The 21,880-nt window shown below is 43.8% G+C and overlaps 2 protein-coding genes across 11 annotated transcripts in view; one reads left to right on the top strand and one right to left on the bottom strand.

The window, feature by feature from the left end:
- FRY (FRY microtubule binding protein) overlaps positions 1–21,880 on the bottom strand; it is a 421,192-nt gene that overhangs the window by 113,082 nt on the left and 286,230 nt on the right. For all 10 annotated transcript variants that reach the window (XM_084981419.1, XM_084981420.1, XM_084981421.1 and 7 more), the window contains 6 exons: positions 21,219–21,305; positions 17,464–17,635; positions 15,608–15,740; positions 11,198–11,305; positions 2,965–3,223; positions 946–1,128 (listed from right to left, as the gene is read on the bottom strand). In XM_084981419.1, the coding sequence (XP_084837545.1) occupies positions 946–1,128; positions 2,965–3,223; positions 11,198–11,305; positions 15,608–15,740; positions 17,464–17,635; positions 21,219–21,305 (942 nt within the window). The remainder of the gene's footprint in view (positions 1–945; positions 1,129–2,964; positions 3,224–11,197; positions 11,306–15,607; positions 15,741–17,463; positions 17,636–21,218; positions 21,306–21,880) is intronic.
- LOC106507937 (uncharacterized) lies at positions 5,771–14,375 on the top strand. The gene is made up of 5 exons (XM_084981444.1): positions 5,771–6,081; positions 7,114–7,883; positions 8,424–9,227; positions 13,659–13,794; positions 14,272–14,375. Exons 2-3 carry the CDS (start codon positions 7,686–7,688, stop codon positions 9,066–9,068), a joined length of 843 nt encoding a protein of 280 aa, XP_084837570.1. The 5' UTR covers positions 5,771–6,081; positions 7,114–7,685; the 3' UTR covers positions 9,069–9,227; positions 13,659–13,794; positions 14,272–14,375.

Below are 21,880 nucleotides of genomic sequence, written 5' to 3'. Positions count from 1 at the left end.
CAGAATCTTCGCAATGCAGATAATAACAGCACCGATTCTTAGGGGGTTGTGAGGGTTCGACAAGAGGATATGTACAAAGCACAGCTCAGTGCCCAACACGTACATAGTAATTATCATTATCATTATTATCAGAATTAGAGACTGAATCAAGGTTTATCAAAATACAGCATGTCCGACAGAACATTTACCAAATCCCAGAGAGGTCCTAAAACACGTCAGGAAGCTAGCTGAAGAAATGTGGGCAGAAAGGAGTGGGTACCTTTGAAAATGATTTGGCAAGACAATGATCATTTTGAGGATCATAAAACCAAGACTAGTGATTTAAAACAAGACAATGGAAAGCAGTATTTTTTTTAAAGAAGTAACTGACATAAAAATCTGGTCCTTCTTTCACCAACTTACACACAGAGTTTGGCACCTGTGCCGACAGGTCATGAACCTTAACATCTAAACCTGGGTGGACAGCACTTGACCAAGTGCAGAATAGCTGGGGTCAACCATGGTTATTAATTGGCTTACTTCTTTTATCTCAAGGGGACATGTCTTATTGTGATGCCATTTTTCTACTACTATTGAGATTAAACCATGCTCATTTTCAATGGGATGAATTATTTTCTCAATAATATCTTAATTCTATGTACACTGAACATTATGAAAGAAAATGACCTATAGCCAAATCTTCATATTCTTCACTTATTCACAAAGCACCATGTCTTAGAGAATCGGAAATGGTCTATTCTGTTGCCCTCAAAATATATAGCGTCTCTCTTGTCGATCAAGAGTACAATTTCACAATTAAAAATACGCCCTGACTCAAAAATTATTTGTTGACCTCATGTGTGATGGAAAGAATATAAACCAGTACTGAATTCTTTATAGTTTTCAATCGAAACGTTGAAGCTGTTGAAAGACATGAATTGGAAAATTCAGAAAAACGATCCATACCTCAGGCTGACCCAGGGCAACAAATAAAGCTCGAATTTCCTTGAGTATTAAAACAGACAGTTTGCGTGTGGCCACCTGGAAACTGCAGAGCAAAACCAGAGCAAAACCTTCCACGGCATGGAGCACACTGCAATGCGGCCCTCGCTCCGACTGGACTCGGTGGCTGGAGCCATTGGCGATTAGCTGTCATGCAAAGAGAACAACACTCTGTGTTCAGAAAAACAACGATGGAAGAAGAAACCGCCCTTATGTGCACCTGTTCCAGCACATTTGACCTTGTAAAACTAAAATAAATTACAATGGCTTAGAACCAGTCATGTCTATGCATTCATTATTATTCATGAAATATCATACATGACTTTTTGTTACTTTGGAAAACCATCACCTCTCTGTTACCTCTGATAAAAAATAGCTTTTCAAAGGCTACTCATATGAATAAAAACAAAACTGCTTCTATCCATACCATCTGAGATGATACCATATATTTCATTAAAGTAACCTCATTTGATTTTACTTAAACCCATAGACTTTTCAATCGCTGTTAAATTGAATATCACACATTTTCAAATATTTACTTTCTGATCAGACTTGTAGACTTGTTTTCACGTTAGATTTTAATCTGGGTTTTGCACGTTAATGTGATGGGTTCTGAAAGTTTCCAAACCAAGTGAGTTCAAAACAAAAGCAAGACAGACCACAGAGCAGATCCCACCATCATTTCAGTCTTCCTTTTACAAGCACGTGTAATCCTTGTTTTTCTCCCTGTCACCTTTGCAAGCGTAGAGCACAAGGAAGGAGGAATGAGCTGAACCTCATCTCTGGGGTCAGCCCACCTGGGATCTTGGCTGCTCCCTAAATGCTATTATACTTCCCAAGCCCGAGCATGCCTCTGACCCTCAGTTAGGCTCCTCCCATGCCAGACCCTTCCTCCATCTGCTCATTGCCAACGTCAAGTCACACTGCCCTGGTTCTCCTCTGACAACACTCCTCAACTTGCTCTTCAAAATGTTCTCATTAAGTTTATGATCCAGGACTGAGGCAGGAAATGATAAAGAAGCCAAAAGACTATGTTCTTTGGATATTGGAGAAAATAACCAGCTGTTGCTTATTAGAAAAAAACAACAACTGGTAGGCAGCTAACTTTCATATATCGATGTCCATATCCAGCTCTAGACACATATCTATATTCATCTCCACATCCGCCTAGATCCATATGCATATCCAGCTCTAGAGCACATCCATATCTAGATCCATGGCCACGTCTAGATCCATATCCCTATGTGTATCCAGATCTATACCCATATTCATGTCTATGTCCATATCCAGCTCTAGATCCATATCCATCTAGTCTATATCCATATCCAACTAGATCCATACCCATGTCCAGCTCTAGATCCATGTCCATCTAGTCTATATCCGTATCCAACTAGATCCATACCCATGTCCAGCTCTAGATCCATGTCCATCTAGTCTATATCTGTATCCAACTAGATCCATACCCATATCCAGCTCTAGATCCATATCCATCTAGTCTATATCCATATCCAACTAGATCCATACCCATGTCCAGCTCTAGATCCATATCCATCTAGTCTATATCCATATCCAACTAGATCCATACCCATGTCCAGCTCTAGATCCATGTCCAACTCTATATTCATATCTCTGTCCATATCTAACTCTAGCTTCATATCCATATCTAGATCCATATCTAGCTCTATGTCTCTTCCTGTGGCTACTTGCTCTGACAAACAGATTGGTAATCACAATTTTCTGAAGGAAAACCATTTCTACTCCCTACACGGCCTTGTTAATATTAGTAAATCTAACATGATGTGGCATGCCACCTGCTCAGTTTCTTGGTCACAATTTCGGCGGGTGGAAAAATGAAGGGCCACCACTAGGGAGAAAGTTTCTAGGTAGCTGAAGGTAAGAAATCCCAAGGTTCTCTGGGCTGCCGGCTATTTACATACATAATACATGTGGAATATAAATCAGTGGGGAGAGGGTGAACATCACCTCCGAATTTCTGATTTTGTTGGCTTGCTCGTAAACTTTGCCTTGAGTTTGTATGACCAGTTTCCACTGGGTGAGCAGCTGGAGCAGTAACTTGAGGGATGAATCGAGGAGTGTGTGGTGCATGTCATTTACTTCCCGGAGCAGGAAGTTGGTAAAGCCAAACAGGACATCTTCCCGCCAGTCCGAGAAGTCCACCAGCAGACCCTGAAGAGAGTTCTGTGCAATATGTCGCAGTTCATCGTCCATGTGAATCGAGAGCCTGGGAGACGGATAAGACAATAAAATCATTTCCTTGATTAGCTTTGCTTCTAGAGCTCTGAAGGAACACACACGGGTCTCCTCTCGGTAGGTGAACATGAGCCACCCTCCCCTGATATTATATTCTTTACTCAGCTCCCCTGATGTTAACATCTTACACAACCCTGGCACTTTATCAAAACTGAGAAGGTCTGTGCTACAGTGCAATGCTATTGACTAAAAGAGAGATTCAGATTTCACCAGTGTTCCATCAATGTCCTTTTTTTCTGTTTCAGAATGCAATCCAAGATACCGCATGGCCTTTAGCTGCACATGAATATTTTAAAAGACATTACCAAATACAGAACAAATGAGTATCAACACTTACCACGTTTTGGGATAGTACTCAAGAACCCCTCCAGAAGCGGAAATGAACAATCAAAGCTTTGTTACGGGTGGAACTGCATCTCCTCCCCAGTTCACTTGCTGAAATCCAAGCCCTCAAGACCTCAGAATGGGACATTATGTGGTAATAGGGTCATGGCAGAAGGAATTAGCTACATTAGGACGGAGTCATGCTGGAGTAGGGTGGCACCCACATGACCGGCGTCCTTTTTAGGAAGGGGAAATTTAGAGGCAGAAACACGCAGGGAGAATGCCATGAAAAGACAAAGGCAGAGGTCAGGGTGATGCTTCTGTGAGCCAAGGAAGGCCAAACGATGCCAGAAACCACCAGAAGCTAGGAGAGAGGCGCAGAGCAGATTCGCGCTCACAGACTCAGAAGGAAGCAACCTGGATGACATTTGATCTTGGACTTCTAGCCTCTGGGACGGTGGGACAATACAGTTCTGTTATTCAAGCCACGCAGTTGGTGTGGTTTTATTAGGGCAGCCCTAGAACACATGAAACGAGCCAAGCGCCGATCTTCAGAGTCAAAAGTCAAAATGAAGACACGTCATGGCCTATGTAAATGACACTTTTAAGGAAGGGCCAATACCGTCAGTTTTCCCACGGCATTCACTCTATTCTTCATCTCACTTGGCCATCACCCACAATCTGAAACCTGGAATCTGTTTTACCTTAAACCGACAGGGCAGGACCAACTCTGAGAGCCCCAAGGTGGTGTAGCTCATGCTATTTCTGGTGATCGCTCCTCCTGAAATAACGGTATTCACTGGCCTGACCAGTGAAAACAGTCAAAAATACTCCTGCAGCGTGAAGAGACAGGACCGGGGAGGGGAGAGTGCGCTGGAAATAAAAAGGCCTGGGTGATAACAAAGTGGAATGTTTTGTGGAAGAAAAAGGGCCGGTGTCACGGAACCGAGATGGAGTGAAAATGATGTATCCAGGTAGGTCTGAGCAGCAGCAGGTGAGGGAGAAGGGGAAGAAGCCGTGAGAAGGGCCAGAGTCCCTCCCCGCCTCTTTCCTTCGAGAGTCTGAGCAGGGAGCTGCCCATCGGACACGGCCGATGCAATTTCTTCCTCCCACGTCTTTCTCATTTTTCCTTTTGTGAGATTTTCACCCGATAATCACAGATCATCTTGTGAAGCACATGGGATTTAATATCAAAAAACAGGAAACAGGAAAAACATTTTGACTGATGGAAGAAAAGAGGCCTCAGAGTTGAAGGAGAAAGACGCCCAGCCCTCCTGAGGATGCAGGATGCGCAGGAACGCCGGGTGGTGCCGGCTGACCTATTTGCAGCCTCACTGGTCCAGCGAGCGAGGGAGGAGTGGGTGAGGACAGGGCGTTCCCCAGGCCCCTGCTGGCCCACCCCACCGAGAAACCAGGAAAGGAGGACGGGTTCTAGCTGTAAAACAAACAACTGTGATTTTAATAAAAGACAGTCTGGTGAGAGTTTGGTGGCAGTAATTGAAAGCCAACAGAGACTTTCAGAGAAGGTCGCTCACGAAGTCTGGCTAGCCCGGGGACCCAAGGAAACATTTCTAAGAAGCTGATCTGGTTTCCAGGAGCCGAAAATGGGGTCACAGGTACATGGTTACACACAAAACGGTTGAGAGGCCTTAAAAGGACTCCATGGAGACGCAGCAGTAAAACACACCCAAAGAAACCACTAATGCCATCATCCATCACATCTGCCCCTCCTGGCGGCTGGCATGGACCAGCCTGGCCTGATTTAAACAGACAGTGACATTCTGCACAGGCGAAACGTGCCAGTGTCAACGGGCCCGAGGCCCCACTTGGAGCGATCCAGGCTGGGTGCGCAGTGCAGGCGTTTCGAGTAAGGAAGGATGTGGGTAAAAGGGGGAAACCCCAGACCTTGACCACGGCCACCTGCTTGTTGGCCAGAGGAGACCAATGACTTCGATGAAAAAACCCTTTGGTGAAGGTGAGCTCAGATTCAGATGGAATCTGCTCAGTTGCTCTGAATAATTTTGTGGCTAGGGGTGCCTGGATGAAAAGGGAGTGATTTCCAATTCACAAACTCCAACCAGCAGAACAGGTCCCTTGAGGGGAACAGCCTCTTCTCAGTTCAGGCATGATCAACACAAGGTTGCCAGGCAGAGGTGAGGGACTTGCTGCCTCCTGATGTCACCAAGGGCAGCAGGGGGAGAGAAGGCTTTGAAGTGAAGGGCTGGAGACAAGGGCTTCCAGGAGCAGAGACTTGCTGACAAGAAGGATGTTAGCTTCGGGAATGATCACCAGAAGGGGTAGAAATTTCTTCTCTGTAGGTATTCAAGACGGAGTTTCCACCTACTTACAGGGTTTTGAGTTGCAGCTCAGTTAAAGAAATAAGATGACGTGGTTTATTAAAGCAAGATACGCAGCTGAGTCGAGTCTATGGTTCTCACTCGGCTGCTCTACACAGCCAGCTGCCCTCCACTCTGCAGATGTAGGCTGACGAATGAATGCTCAATGGTAAGTGATAAATATTATTCAAACACCACAGACAACTGTGGAGCTCTGCATGTGTTACCTCAGAGAGTTCCACAATTTGTAAAGAAACACTGCATGAAATGTGTTCATCTGCCATTTTGCATAAACCTGATGACATTTGTCACTTCCATTTGGCTTCAGGAAAAAATCTGTAAATTCGGGCAACTGACTTTGCTCTTCTGAAGTTCAATCGCCTAGTCTGAAAATAGGAATGAATACGTGCCCAGCTTTCCTAACACGATGTCTATGCAAAGGCATTGTACCTCATGGCATAATATGCGATTCAAATTTAAAGACGCCTAAAAATAATAACGAACATTTGCTGAGAGCTTACTGTGTTCTAGGCACTTTGCTAAGTGATTTATGTGCAATGTTTAATTTGCACAACCCTACGACAAATTTTCGGAAGGAGGGTTCATAGGGAACCGCCAATGCTTTGTGCCTGTACAGGAGAGGGCAGGAGCCTGTCGGGGGAGAAGGTCCTTCCTGTGGTCAAGGATAGCGCAGGAAGCATTTGGGAGAGAGGAAAAAAAGATGGCAGGGGCCAAGAAGAGAAGGGAGCCCTCCTTCTTCTTTTGTTCTGTGAACCACTGTTATCTTCAATTTACTAATACAAGCCTGAGGGGATTCAGCCAATCCCTGAACTGGCTGGGGGCCGTCGCCTGGGACCAATCCTTGAAATTCCTTATTCAGGAAAAAAAGGGGGGAGGCGGAGGGAGAGGGATGGACTGGGAGTCTGGGGTTAGCAGATGCAAACTATTGCCATTGGAGTGGATAAGCTATGAGATCCTGCTGTCGAGCACAGGGAACTGTATCCACTCACTTGTGAAGGAACATGGGGGAGGATGATGTGAAAAAAAGAATGGGTGTATGTATATCTGTACACACACACACACACACACACACACACACACACACACATAATATAGATATAACCGGGTCCCTTTGTTATACAGCAGAATGCTGTAAATCCAGTATAATAAAATTTTTTTTTAAAAAAAACTTTTTATTCAGGAAACTGAGCTGTGACGGACGTGGAACCCAAACCAACTTTGATCTTATTTTGTCAATGATGAAATGAAGTTTCTTCTCCAGTAACAATGTACCGTGGATGTGGCCGGGAAGAGTCTGACCTAGAAGCTCTCCTGTCTCCCCGACTAGACAGGGTGTGGTGGCAACTGCGTCCACATGTGACTGGCCTCGGGGGAGTAAAGCGACTCAAGACGTGAAACCCACATTCATGGCTATTTGATTTCTGCGCTTTTGTCCTCCACCCTTGAGATCAGAAGGGGCTCAGGCTCCCAGGGTTAACAGCCCTGTGCGAGGGCCAGCTCGGCCAGCGATCCCGCCAGGAGAAGGGCCTCTGGCTGCTTCAGATGCTTGGGGAAAAAGGCCTCTTCACAGGCTTCCCATATAAGGCCAGTCATCTTCTTGACTGTGCCCTGAGACTCCAACTCTCAGGACTATTTATTTGTCCTTCCCCCTCATAAAACCGGTCCCCAGCGCTGGGGGCTTTGTGAGAATGTACGTGATATGAAACACGACACACTATAAATAGCGCTGCCATTCCAATCACGTCTGACCGAATGCCCTCCCCACCGCCGGGCACCCCGGGCTGCAGATCCAGGCACCGCTGGATGAGGCTGTCGGGGCCGCTGCAGAGGTCTGCGTCTCCCACGGGGATCTGCTGCAGGAAGGGGGCTCTTGTCTCACACTCGGAGATGAACTGTGCCCACCACGGGAGAGACTTGATTGGGAAGGAGCGCCCGGGCAGAGAGCAGCGGGTGAGGGGGCCCAGGAGGACCGCTCTGCCAGGGGCCTCTCGGTCTCAGGTTGGATGCAAATGGGGTTAGTTTCTGTCTCTGGCCAACTGGCCTGCTCAGCCCATACTTGGTCTGGCCCAGGGTCCTTCTTGGTGGTGTGGGCATCGCTCCGCCAAGATGGATTCCAGCACTGAAGATTCTGGAAGGTTGGTCATCTCCTCCCTCCTGTTGCCCCCTCCCCAATTCTCCAGGTGAGTCTTCAAGGCAGCATCAGGTTCGCTACCAGGGCCTCCTGTTTTGAGACAACCCATGCAAGCGGCTATACTGTGTATGGCCAAGGGGGGGGGTGGCTTCAATTAATGGTCCCCTAATAGATTCACAGCCAGAGAGCATTAGAGACACGAGCAGAAGGCTGCATGACCTTCAAAACACTTAGCATTTCAAACCATTTAGTTACAGAATCATCGCCAGCCAAGGAGAACGTCAAGGAAATAAGTGACCTTTCCCTCCTCTTCAGTTTAACCCATGACCGTCTTTCCCTGCTGTCACATTTTCCCTCAGATTAACCCAAGGGCTGTGTCTACTGCCACTTTAGCCCTGGCAACCAGCTCAAGAAACAGGCAGTACTATTCCAGCTTCACCAAGGGAAGAAGACAGGCTGAGGAGTTACATGATGTGTCAAGATCACAGGGCCAGGAAAATGGCAAAGCAGGGAAGCAAAATTTGGGATTTACTCCCACGGCGGGGGGGGCACCTCCTCCGCATCTCTGCCGGCGCCTCCCCTTCTCGGATGGTGGGTCTTCGGCCCCGCAGTGCTCACTGCCACATCCAACCGGCTCACCAGGCACCCCCTCTGGGACCCGCCTGTGGTCCCACCCTCCCGCTGCTGCCCATGGCTGCTCCTTTCCATTTCTGGGTAATCCTGGCGCTCGTCTCATGGCTCTTCCTCATTCTCCACATTTCTCCCATGACTTCGCCATCATCCTGGGAGACTCTGTGTTGGCGCGGATGATGCTTGATAGCGTCTCAATCTCTCTATGCCTCTGCTTCCCGCCTCCCAAATCACCATGTTTATTATCCACGGGGAATCCACCTGCTGCTCCTCCGTCAATCTTCTCCTCCCCCGGCCCTGGAAGCCCCTTTGTGATCCAGGCCTGTGTTCCCTCTTTGCTCACTGCGCCCCTATTTCTGATGAAGGTGCTCTAGGCTCACGTTCTGGTGGCTGGGCCTCAGCAAACGCCTAGGATGCAATCTGTTTTCAGTTTATCTTCTTCTTACAGTATGTCCTAGACATGCAACAGAAGAAAGAAGGACCTGTGGCCTGGAGGTGGCTGCTTAGAGCAAAGAACAGATGGCAGGTTACAGGTAACACACGTCGGCGGAAGGGTAGACGGCTGTGGCTGGAGAATGGCAAGGCTTGACACAGTGGTTATGCAAGCAGGGCATGTTCTGTAAAGCTCACGAGCCAGCACCATCCTGGGCTAGTGCCCACGGGAAGAAGGAAAGCAGTGAAGCGGGTGGGGCAGGACAGTGGCTATAAAGCTATTAACCGACGGCCAGAAGTGATCAACACAGGCGTCCAGACGGGCTGTGCAGAGCGGGACACATCAGGACCACAATCACTGGGACACAGTGCTCCCCATGGGGACACTCAGAGCCACGGGGAGGCCACCGGGTGATCGGCAGGGCTTGGGCCATTTGTTGGATGTTGATGGGACGGTCCTCTCCCAAGACTACAGAGTATCAGTAAGCGAGGCTCGGCCTCATGCATCTTTCGCCCAGGCAGCATTAATACCCGTTATCCTTCTTTGGCCTTTCCTCTGTCCCACCGTTAGCAGATTAACCAGCCCCAATTGCCCTTTTTTATCATGGTTTTCTCCTGCGTAAAAACTCCAGCCGTCCAAATGCCTCAGCTAATAGAAAAGGGGAGTTGAAAAATCTCTCTCTCTAGTCTTACTCCCATTTCTTTTTATCACTGGGTTTCTAAACTCTTTTTTCTTGCTTTTTTTGAAAATCAAGGATGGCGTTTTGTTCTTCCTTATTCTATCCCCTCCATACACCCCATTTCTAATGATTTTGCCTTCTAAAGGCATTGAGGTAATAAGAAACTTTGGATTTTTAAGTTAAAGACACGCACACCTGTCAACCAGAATGTCAGATCAACATGAGAAAAATCAGATTGACTTATAATAATATTTCACTCAAAGCAAACGAACTTTAGGTTCGAGCTGGACTGGGCCTTCTTACGGAGGAGGGGGAGGCGGATAAATGTATGACTTTGGCAGGATTCTCGGGGGCTGAAATTAGCTTAGGGACCCGTTCCCCACCTTCTTGGCCCCCTGAGGCTGTGTAGGTCTCAGACCAGGCATCAGTCCTGAAAGAACCTCTTTCCAGCCCAACGCATCTCCTCATTTCCTGTCCAGCTCTGCGCCTTTCCTCCTGTCACGCCCTTTACGTTTCTGATTCTCTCTTTCCTTCAAAGGGCAGCTCAAGTTCCACCTTCTCCATCCTCCCACCCTCTGATTTCCCACGTACTGCATTTTTTGTAGCATTAATGTGCAGTTTCGGGCCTTGGGTTGTTAGTTTCCTATGTGCTTATGTATTTGCCTCTACATTGAATGTATCTACTTATTATTATTATTTTTTATGGCTACAACCGGGGCATATGGAGTTCCTGGGACAGGGATTGAATCTGAGCCACATCTGCTGCCATGCTGGATTCTTTAACCTACTGTGCTAGGCAAGGGATCAAACCCGTGCCTCTGCAGCAACCTGAGCCATTACAGTTGGATTCTTTTTTTTTTTTTTTTTTTTTTTGTCTTTTTGTCCTTTGTTGTTGTTGTTGCTGCTATTTCTTGGGCCGCTCCCGCGGCATATGGAGGTTCCCAGGCTAGGGGTTGAATCGGAGCTGTAGCCACCGGCCTACGCCAGAGCCACAGCAACTCGGGATCCGAGCCGCGTCTGCAACCTACACCACAGCTCACGGCAACGCCGGATTGTTAACCCACTGAACAAGGGCAGGGACCGAACCCGCAACCTCATGGTTCCTAGTCGGATTCGTTAACCACTGCGCCACGATGGGAACTCCTACAGTTGGATTCTTAACCCACTGCGCCACAGCAGAGACTCCTCCTCATTGAATTTTGAACCCCTCAAACATGGGAAAAAAACCCAGACCAAACAAAAGCTTTTCTTTATTCCTCTTGCACAGTCCAGATGGACCCAGAAATAGTAAATGTTTGTCAATTTTTAGTCATGGTTTGAGGTTTTTAGCCATCATAAAAAGCATTAAAATCAATTTTGGTCAGACAAGGCCCACAACAATTGTCGCCTACCTTGCCAGCAAGTCAATAAGTTCAAGTTTTGACATCCCATCGGGAAGCAGACGAGGAATAGCAGCAACGCAGGTCCTGAAAAGATCTATTTTCGGCTTTCTCTCACCCCTAGAATGTGAAGACAAAGTTTAAACATAGGTCAAAGGTTATTTAAAAAAATTGTTTAATTGAGCAAATATGTGAACAAAGAGTAGAATCCACACCTTTGGAATCACTGCCCGGTATTCGCTCCTTATTCTTAAATGCTTATGCCCCTTATAGCTTGGCTAGTTCTCAGAGAGGTTATACAGATTTAAAAGTTAGACAGAGGTATCTAGCTAAAAAGAAAGCTGCCAATGGCAGTAGTATTGTACCTGCCATTGGACAGGGTTCCATGGGGTTGGTCCCTGTGCACTGCGGCTCTGAGACACTGAATTCATTGAAATACCTAAATGCATCAACATTTAAGAAATACATTGCATTTACTCTTCAATTCAAAATTTAAAATGAGATTTTAATGTGTCAAAGGAATGGTGCCTCTAACAAGCATGACATCTGGAAGCTTCTCTCCCCAACGAGTTATATTTCTCCTCTTAGATTTCCCACTTTTTTTTTCAGAAAAAATTAAGTGCTTCCAAAAATAAGTCTTCCATAATTTCAAGTAAAATCCTGGAATGCGTATAATAGTGCACCCATTTCTGATTTTTAAAATTCCACTGATGGTCCCGACCTCATTGGAGATTTTTTCTTTTTGCTTTCTGGAGAATATGTATGTCTAAAGGTAATAAGTGTCTTATATAGCCTGTTGTATAATCTAAAGGGAAAATATAAGTTTTGTGATAATTATTTCAATTTTGACTTGTTTAAATAGGTAACTGATTCTTAACCACGCATTTTATCAATAACCTTTAGGGAAAAACTAATCCACACATCAAATCTTTCAAATAACCCAAGGGATAAAATAATCGTATGTTTAAATTCCTTTTCTTTGGAGGTCCTGTTGTGGCGCAGTGGTTAACGACTCCAACCAGTAACCATGAAGTTGCGGGTTCGATCCCTGGCCTTGCTCAGTGGGTTAAGGATCCGGCGTTGCCGTGAGCTGTGGTGTAGGTCACAGATGCAGCTCGAATCCTGCATTGCTGTGGCTGTGGTATAGGCCAGTGGCTACAGCTCCGATTAGATCCCAAGCCTGGGAACCTCCATATGCTGCAGGAAATGACCCTAGAAAAGGCAAAAGACAAAAAAAAATTACTTTTTTTTTTTTTGTCTTTTTAGGGCCGAACCGGTGGCATATGGAAGTTCCCAGGCTAGGGGATGAATCAGAGCTGCAGCTGCTGGCCTACACCGCAGCCACAGCAACGCCAGATCCAAGCCAAGCCGCGTCTCTGAGCTACACTACAGCTTACAGCAACATGGGATTCTTTACCCACTGAGCGAGGCCAGGGATCGAACCTGTGTCCCCATGGACCCCATTTGGCTTTGTTACCACTGAGCCGCCACGGGAACTCCAGCACGTTTAAATTCTGACGATTTAGTCTTCTGAGAATAAATATATAATTTGGCACCAAATGAACAATCGTTAAGACTCCAACACACAATGAACATGCAGAGGAGCAGAGAAGTAATTCCTTCTTGGAATAGTAACTATGTCAGAACGGAAGTGCCACAAGCAGACTCCATGCGCTCTATAATGTAAAAATGAGATGCACTGCAGAAAAGGACCATCATCCGTAAATCGACTGTACTTCAGTAAAACTTAAACAAATCTAAAGGATGATAATCAGATACGAATTTTGCCCTGTGACAATACTTCTTCGCAAGTGTTTGTAAGTTTGTCAGGAATGCATACAAAACTGCTGATGTGAAAACCAAAACATACATATTCGATTTCTAAAATGCCTTGCTTTTCTGGAAAGCAGTAGGATTCTTTTCTCTCCTTTTCCGTAGCCTGAAGGGGAGGCCACTCTACAGCGGTTTTCAGTCTCATGAAATGACCTCCTCCATGGCTGGACAGAGTCAGGGCCTGGTGAGCTGATGGTTCATGTATAAGAGAGTTGTTCTAACGTGCTCACCAGATGTTTTAAACAGCTGAGATTATTTTCTTATGTCAGAAAACAGATAACCCCGCTTGGCCTGAAGTATGAGGCAAATCCTGCCAGACGTCCCAGCTGATAAAGCAAAAGCCAAGATTAGAAACTCGAATTAGGGTATGGTTTCCTTTGACTGCAGGCCTTATTCCTTGGGCTTTTATAGGAAGCATGCGAATCGCCCAAATAACGTACATTTTTATTAACAGATATTGTATGATTATATTTACGATTACTATTATTTGCCAGCAGAAAGCAGATAAGGGATCAGGAATGGAGACAGAGCAAAAGAGAATGCTTCATGTTCAAGTTCATACGCCACGTGTGGGGTGGGCTTCAACGCTCTTCTGCTAAATGGTTACATCATTCTCTACTGTTTCTCCTTGTCTGTTTAGAAATGCAGCCCTGAGTGATTTTCCACTCAGGGATCTGCCGGCAAGCCCAGCACAAAAACCACTTCCAGCCCTATTTGGGGGGCTCTCAAGATGGTTGAAGAGGAATAAAAAAGACTCACCTTAGCAGAAGTTGAAGGTATTGTTAAAATATGAATGAAATGTTTACATTTAAACTGGTACCCCCTTCTGGTTTTGAATATACTGTTTTGATCCTGACCCTGTCTTATGATCACTGGATTATAAACATAGTTTTCCTTTAAAGGTCTTTCATTTCTTGAGTAATTTTAGAGGAAGCAATTACGTGGCCTAAGTTTTAAAAGCATTTCTTATAGCCTCTGCATAAATTAAAAATTGCTTTACTATATTAAAGAGCATGAAATAAGGTTTAGGGACAATCGGGCAATTTGTGAGCCGAGTACCAGAGCTGTAGACAAGGTATTCAATGTTACTCACTTTGGTCAATTTCAATTCTTTCACTATTTTGGTCAAAAAGTCTAAAGGAACATGATTGTCATATCATCTAAATCAAATGATGGGAAAGCTGAGGACAAAATCCATCACATAACCTCCGTTTTGAAAAATAACGTGTATACATATATTTGTGTTGACACAGGGAAGGGTCTGGAAGAAATCACTCTGAACCGAGGAATGGTTGCAGGTTTCAAGGGGAGTTCTGAGGAGGAGCTTTTCATTTTAACTTGCTGTCCTGCTAAATAGGTAATGAACATCATTCTCTATTTTCAACTTTATTTTATCATGTTTTGTTGCATTGCACTTCATTTTAGACATATTACCACTGTGATAAAAACACACACCCATCATATGAACCTCCCTGTGCAGGTTACAACCTTCCAACTAATTGTGGTCTTAGAGCTGGATGTGCCGAGTGACCAAGGACATTTTCCTAATTAGATCTTTGGAAATGTATGCCACAGGTGCCAAGTACGATTTAATGCAGAGTTCTACAACCAAGTCCAAACTTTCTGCAAGTGTCAAGTTATAATCTAATCCAGGTTCCTGCCATAACTCATCAAAAGTAGCAAATACAAATTGTGTTAATTTTTTTGTTTTTTTGGTCTTTTTGCCATTTCTTGGGCCGCTCCCACGGCATATGGAGGTTCCCAGGCTAGAGGTCAAATTGGAGCTGTAGCCGCCAGTCTGCACCACAGTCACAGCAATGCGGGATCCGAGCTGCTGAGTCTGCAACCTACACCACAGTTCATGGCAATGCCAGATCCTTAACCCACTGAGCAAGGCCAGGGATTGAGCCTGCTACCTCATGATTCCTGGTCGGATTCGTTAACCACTGAGCCACGACGGGAACTCCAAATTGTGTTAATTTCTAATGCAGAGCCCTAGTTACAAGTTTAGATCTCGGATCTTGGCGAAGAACATTTGATTTCTACATTCTAAGCTATGAACACATTCTTAAAATCTAGTATTTCTGTGACATGGTTGCAGAGAGACTCTTAAGCAGGTCTAACTCTCACCCATCAGGAACTGACCCTAGAAACAAGTGAACTTGAGATTCATAAAGACGGAATGTCTCTAAGACGGTGAAGTCACTCTGGTACGTGGGTTTGGGAGCCAAGCATTGCTTCTAAAAGTTGTGGACCTATAAAGAGTTGTGGGCCTATTTTCTAATGCATTGGCCTAGTGACATTTGAAATATAACCACAACAGATCCCAGGTTTGACCTTCTTTTTACAGTTAGTCAAATATTATCAAAGTATGTTTTAACTACCTCTAACATTTCTTAGAACGCAGGTTCTTTTTTTTTTTTTTTTTTAACTAAAGTATAGCTGATTTACAATGTCGTGCCTGCTTCTGCCAGACGACAATGTGATCCAGTCACTTTGAACAAAACACAGGATAAAGGGGAAGGCTCTCTGCTGGTATCGTAACCCATCATTGAAACCCTAGTCCGTCCCCCCCCCCCCAATACTCACGTGATCATGTCCTCGGGTTCTTTGTTTAACATCTGGACATTCGTTAGCATCATACACCTTCCCACTTCTTTATCAAGGTGCCTCAAAATGTTGTCCACAGCTTTTCGTACTTGAGAGTAATATAATGACATGCCTGAAAAACACGCATTACAGGTACGTCTTTGACTCTATCCAAGATTGAAGGCCTGGTTTATTCATCCTCTGTGATACGTTTGTACTGATAACTTCCTGTGGGTCAATAAATTCCCTAAGCAGAGTCTAACTTCATCTCTTAGCTTCAGGAGCCTTAGCAAACTGTCTGGACATACTGGATATTACCCAGGTAATCTTTTAAAATTCAACACACAGGAATTCTAATACTTTTAAAGGGAAATATTTTCCAAGAGAATTACAATAAACAAGGACATAGAAAAGTCCACATTAAGATTTTTGTACTTCTGGTTAGCATAAGAAAATACATCATCAAGAGTGATTATGAGAATAAAAGATAATTCTCATTGGGGGTTAGGAGTTTAACAACTTTTATACTATTCTCTGAAATACATGTGTGGATTTTTTTTTTTTTTAGAAAAAGCAAAAAAATGACTTCACGTCATAAATTTTTAAACAGTGTATTTTAGCTATATTATTGTCATGGCTTTCATTAATACAGTGGAAGACAAATATGTACAGAAAATGTATTTTATATGTATATATATTAATTTCATACATTTGTGAATATAATATAGGTGTAAAGTCAATTGCTTTGTGCCTAAAATTTGTATTTAATGAAGGAATTGTTAATGGTTATTTTTCATGATTAAATCTTTTTGAACTCATTTAAGCACTGCATGGCTAAAGATAAACATTTTAAAGGAAAAAGTTTCCTCATATGTTTACTTCAGATCTTTGGAATCCAGGAACTATCTTTTTTTTTTTTTTCTTTTTTAGGGCCACATCCACGGAATATGGAAGTTCCCAGGCTAGGGGTTATGTAAGCTGCTGGCTTATGCCATGGCCACAGCAACGCAGGAGCTGAGCTGTGTCTGAGACCTACACCTCAGTTCATGACAGCCCTGGATCCTTAACCCACTGAGCGAGGCCAGGGATTGAACCCGCATCCTCATGGATACTAGTCAGGTTCATTACTGCTGAGCCATGACAGGACTGCCTCCAGGAACTATGTTAACAAAGTTTGCAATAGGTTTCTACCTTTGGGAACTCAGGAAAAAAGACAAATGCAAAAAAAAAAAAAAAAAAAAATCACCTCTTTGGCTTAAGATGGTTAAATTAAAAGGACAAAAATCTCATGTAGGCTAAACTCATAATATATCCTGGCATGTATGAGATTTGGCATGTTTCAAACAGAGATTAAAATAATTTTACTGAAAAGAAAAAAGAAGAAAAGGAACTGTAGAAATGAATGAGGAAAGGAATGAATGAAACTATACATATATACAGTTGCTTTATCAACAGGATTATCTATCAAAAGGACACCAAAAGATGTCTCAGAAATTTACTGTAAATTGCAGGTAATCAATACTGGAAGTCTCAAAAGACCATAGATAAATATCTACTATTTAAACTGCAAAATGTGGAGTTCCCAGTGTGGCTCAGCAGTAACAAACCTGACTAGCATCCATGAGGACGAAGGTTCGATCCCTGGCCTTGCTCAGCGGGTTAAGGATCTGGCGTTGCTGTGGCTATGGGGGAGGATGACATCTGTAGCTCTGATGAGACCCCTAGCCTGGGAACCTCCATATGCCGCGGGTGCAGCCCTAAAAAAAAGACAAAAAAAAAAAAAAAAAAAAAGAAGAATCTACTGGTCCTTTGAAAGGCTTCATGAGGCCCTGTGCAAACACATCTCTGAAACCCACCTATCATTTTGGCTTCCTCTTCCGTCAGTGTTTTACTCAGGTAGGTTTTCTTCACTCTCAGTGTGTTTCCTGAAGGGAGAACAGCTCCCGTGACTGGCATCGGAGGCTCGCCATCCTTCTGCTGCAAGCTGTCCGCTATGACCAGGAAGGCCCGTAAACCAATGTTCATTCTCTGTAAGATACAGGATGCTCATGATGAAAAGAGAGAACCCAGCTGCCATAGCGAAGTTAAACCACCTTTCAGAGGAGTTACGCATGGCGTGCTGTCTAGATTTGTGTGGGAAAGTCATTTAAAAGACACAAGAGTTTAGGCCTGACCAACGGAAATAAAATGCAGTTTCTGACACTATTTGCTGCTGCGTCGTAAGAACCCCCCCGGGAGGAGGTTCGCCAAACTTGGAGGCTATGCCTGAGATGGTGACAGTCACTCTGTTTGGGGATCCTTGGGGATCAGTGATGCTCTGAACAGCTGCAACTGAGGGCAACTGAGGCCAGAAGAAGTCTCTTCTGACTCCTGGAAGAAGACATGCGTTCCTTCACAAAGACTGAATGAAAACAAACAGGAGTTCCGAATGTGGCTCGTAGCAATAAAAGTCACCTGCTCTCAACTGCAGGTTGTGGACTTTTGATTCACACGTTTGAAAAAAAATAGAAAAAAATTCAATGCCCCAGAACCTGTCACGGAGAAAAACACATGAGCTTATACGAAGAAGTATCATTCTGGGTCAGATCCTTATCTTCCTCGGGCTCAGGTATAACATCAGCTCTGAAAGATAACGTGGGGGTAAGATGGTTGTTCTCGGCACTGATGGTCTCCCAAGGTCGGAAGGTAGTAAAATATCTGTACTTCCTTAAACAGCCACGAGCCAACCATTCACACTCCTATTTTCAAACCCCATCAAGTAATAAATTCCCCAAGCAGACAGCTACCTGATGCGGGTAGTAATAATAACCAGTACTAACAATGATAACGCAGTTATGATTTACTGAGTTCTTACAATATACCCAGAACTGCCCATGAACTCTCGTCTTGAAAACAGCCATGCCAACAAGGTGTGATTATTCCCGTCTGTCAGGTGAGGAATCCGAAGGCCACACAACTAGTCGGTGGGAAGCTCTATTTCCAAGTCGGGTTTGCCCAAACCATCGAGGCTACATGATTGCATCTTATGACAGGAACGAATACTGACTTCTAGTTTTAAACTATTTATTCCAGCTTCAAGGAGTAGAGCTATTTCAGCCACGGTGAGGTCGGCATTTCTCTGGCCCATCCACACCCAATCCAATGTGTATTTTATGACTTTATGGCCTTCAGAAATAGTCTCTCTCCATTTTCTAAAAGGAAAGAGGATTAAAAACGCACCTATATTAAAGATCATCAGTCCTCTTATGTATTTTAGTAATTCTCTCATGAAATGTTTTCTAGGCTTGCAGACTTTTTTCTCAAGATCTAGCAGTGTTTTGGGTAAGGAAATACAATGTTCAATTCAGGAGATGCAGCACCAACAGGAAAACTGTGCATTGATGTAAATGATCAAGCCTCAATTATTTGCAAGTGGGTTATGTACTTTATGTGCCGTCTTTACCAGTTTTCTTAGTTTGCCTTTCCTCTGAATAATACTAAGGGAATAATTAAGTTGCCCTTATATTTTCAACTTAATTTCCAAGCTGACTTCTTATGCTTTATATAGCTCTGCATCATAGCTTTCCTTCTACTATCTGTCTGGTTTGGAAAAATTATTAAATTTTTCCAAGTTGAAGTCTCAGCTTTCTTTCTGTAAAATGAGGACAATAATGCCTATCAATCGTACAGGGCAAGGGTGAGGACTAAAGCCTAGAAAGTTCTTGCTGGTAAATTTCTATCGTAGGTTAGAATCTCTACTTTTTTCTATTGGCGTCCAATTTATTGAGGTATGATTCACATGTAAGAGAATACACTCCTTTTAGTCATACAGTTCTTTAAATTTTGAGAAACATATATAGTCAGGAATCTGCCATCATGGTCAAGATATAAACTATTTCCATCATCCCCAAAAGTTCCTCTGTGCCTCTCCATAGTCAGCCCCTCCTCCAAACCCAGCACCTGACAATCTTTGTCTAATTTCTGCCTATAGTTTTGCCTTTTCTAGAAAGTGATAATAAATAGACTCAGTCTGTAGCCTTTTGTGTCTGGCTTCTTTCACTTAGCTTTATGCTTTTGGGGTGCTTTACAACCTCAATAGTTTATTCCTTTTTATGGCTGAATAGTATTCCACTGCATTGATGATTCACAGTTTTAGACATTTGCCAGCTGTTGAACAGAGGCTGCTTTCCCATTTTTAGTGATGACGAATAAAGCTGCTATAAATATTCATACATACTCTTGTGGACATGTTTTAATTTCTCTTGGATAGTGGAACGGCTGAATCATATGCCAAGAGATCATATGCCAAATTATAAGAAATTTCCAAATCGTTTTCCAAAGAGGTTGTACCATTTTTGCATCCTCACTAAAATAGTATAAAGTTCCAATTGCTCTGTATCCTCCTCAGCACATCTCCTTCTGGTTTTAACTTGCATTTCCCTCATGGCTCATAATGCTGCACATCATGGGTTTATTGATCATTTGCATCTCTTTTTTGGTGAAGAAGCTCTTCATTTTGCCCATTTAAAAAATTGGGTTATTGAGTCGTGAGAGCTCTTTACATATTCTGCATAGAAGAGTTTTGTCAGTACATGTTTTGCAAATATTTTCTCCCAGTTTCTGGCTCTACACTTTATTAACATTATCTTTTAAGGTGCATTCTTTTAAATTTTGATGATATTCAATTTATCAGCTGTTTCTTTTATAATTTATGTTTTTTTTTGTATTCTATCTAAGAAACTTGTGTCTACCTCAAGCTCACAGAGATTTTATCTTAACATTTTCTTCTGGGAGATTTATGATGTTGGATCTCACATTTAGGCTTATGATTCCTTTTGAGTTAATTTTTGCTGACAGTGCAAATTATGGGTCGAGGTTCAGCACTATTTATTAGAAAGACTATACTTTCTTCCCAGAAATGCTTGAAACCATTGGTTCCTAGGCAAGAGAAGACTCTATTAGCTGGGTCCTTGGCTTCCTTCAGCCAAAATGCCTTGAATTTGCCCTGGCTTTGTTCCTCCCCTCCCATTGGCCCACTGCCCCTGGCTGCAGCCCTTCCAGAAACTCCTATTTGAGGGCTTCTCAGGCTGCCCCTACCCACGTGGGAACCTGAGCTCCAACCAGAGGATGCAGGGTGTGGTGGGAAGAAGCGTGATGATGCAAGGAGAGCTGGGTTCCTTTTGCTACTAACCCACTGCTTATCTGGAGCCTCTGGGCTCTGCGTCTCCCTCCTCACTGACAGAATGAAGGAGCCAGAGGGCATCACGGTGATGATAAGAACAATCTTAACATTTTTTTATGGTGTGCAATTTGTTTTTGCTTATGAATTTGTACGATCACAATTACTCTGTGAGGTGATCTGGAAAAGCATTTTGTCCCTCTTCTTGGCAAAAAGGTTGACCTTCAGAGAGTTCAATGTCCCACAGCTAGTAAAGGGGGAGAGCCAGGGTCCAGGGGTGACTCTGATGAAATTCCATCATCTGTACTATCGTAGTCAAATGACATGGGCAGAAACAAACAGAAGACTTTTGGGGGAAGATGAACTTGAGCCCGTTCCCTGAGGCGGCCAAGCAAAAAGTAGGCTCCTGCTGATGCACGTTCTGTACTGAGGAGACGAAAGGGTCAGTCTTACCTCTGGATTGAGACTGAAAGCTTTGGCTGGTTTTCCCACACAAAGAAAATCAAAAATGATTTCTTTCATTGCAAAATCTAAACGCTCCTAGAGTGGAAAAGAGAAAGCAAAAGTGTTAAAATACTACTTTAATGGGAAGATGTCTTTTTTTGTCATATGCACCAAACAGGTGGCGGCTCAAAGAAGAGACGGGCCACCCGGTTTTTTGTATCCAGGGAACCCCTGAAGGAGGACCACATTCCTCTGACCCTTTGGGGGAGCTGCTTGTGTTTTCGGGTGGTGTGTGGAGATGTTATTATACATGGCATTAGGCCCTAAAGCGTAGAGTGACCAATGACTGAGGGCTGAAACATGAAAAACCAAAACACTCTGAGCATCTAAGTGGATACACAATACAGACTCTTCCTGCTTGTACTGCACATGCTGGTAACTTCTTGAAATGCCATGTGTTTTAAGAAGCACCCCTGAAAAATGGTCATTTTCTTCTATTCTCTAACATTTCAAATCCTTTGGCTCATATTCCAACAGACCATCGTGCAAGTGAAATGAGTAATCAACAGAGAGGACATATTAAGGTCACTTAAACGAGAAAGCTTCCTCCCTAATGTCAGACAGTGGCTACTAGAATATGACATGTTCATTCTTTACAACATATTCCAGAA

Source organism: Sus scrofa, chromosome 11, assembly GCF_054392235.1.
Source record: "Sus scrofa isolate SSC_HxYL_T2T_F1_AM1 chromosome 11, Sscrofa_HxYL_maternal_Yorkshire_Landrace_v2.0, whole genome shotgun sequence".
In the NCBI taxonomy this organism is placed as follows: Eukaryota; Metazoa; Chordata; class Mammalia; order Artiodactyla; family Suidae; genus Sus; species Sus scrofa.
The sequence above is the reverse complement of the archived record's forward strand: the minus strand, read 5'-3'. Positions and strand labels throughout refer to the sequence as shown.

Excerpts from the sequence above, each read along its gene's own strand:
- LOC106507937 (XM_084981444.1), top strand. The coding sequence starts at position 7,686 with ATGCCCTCCCCACCGCCGGGCACCCCGGGCTGCAGATCCAGGCACCGC. Across the intron at positions 7,884-8,423 it reads GCCCGGGCAGAGAGCAGCGG|ATTAACCCAAGGGCTGTGTC; the intron begins GTGAGGGGGCCC and ends ATTTTCCCTCAG.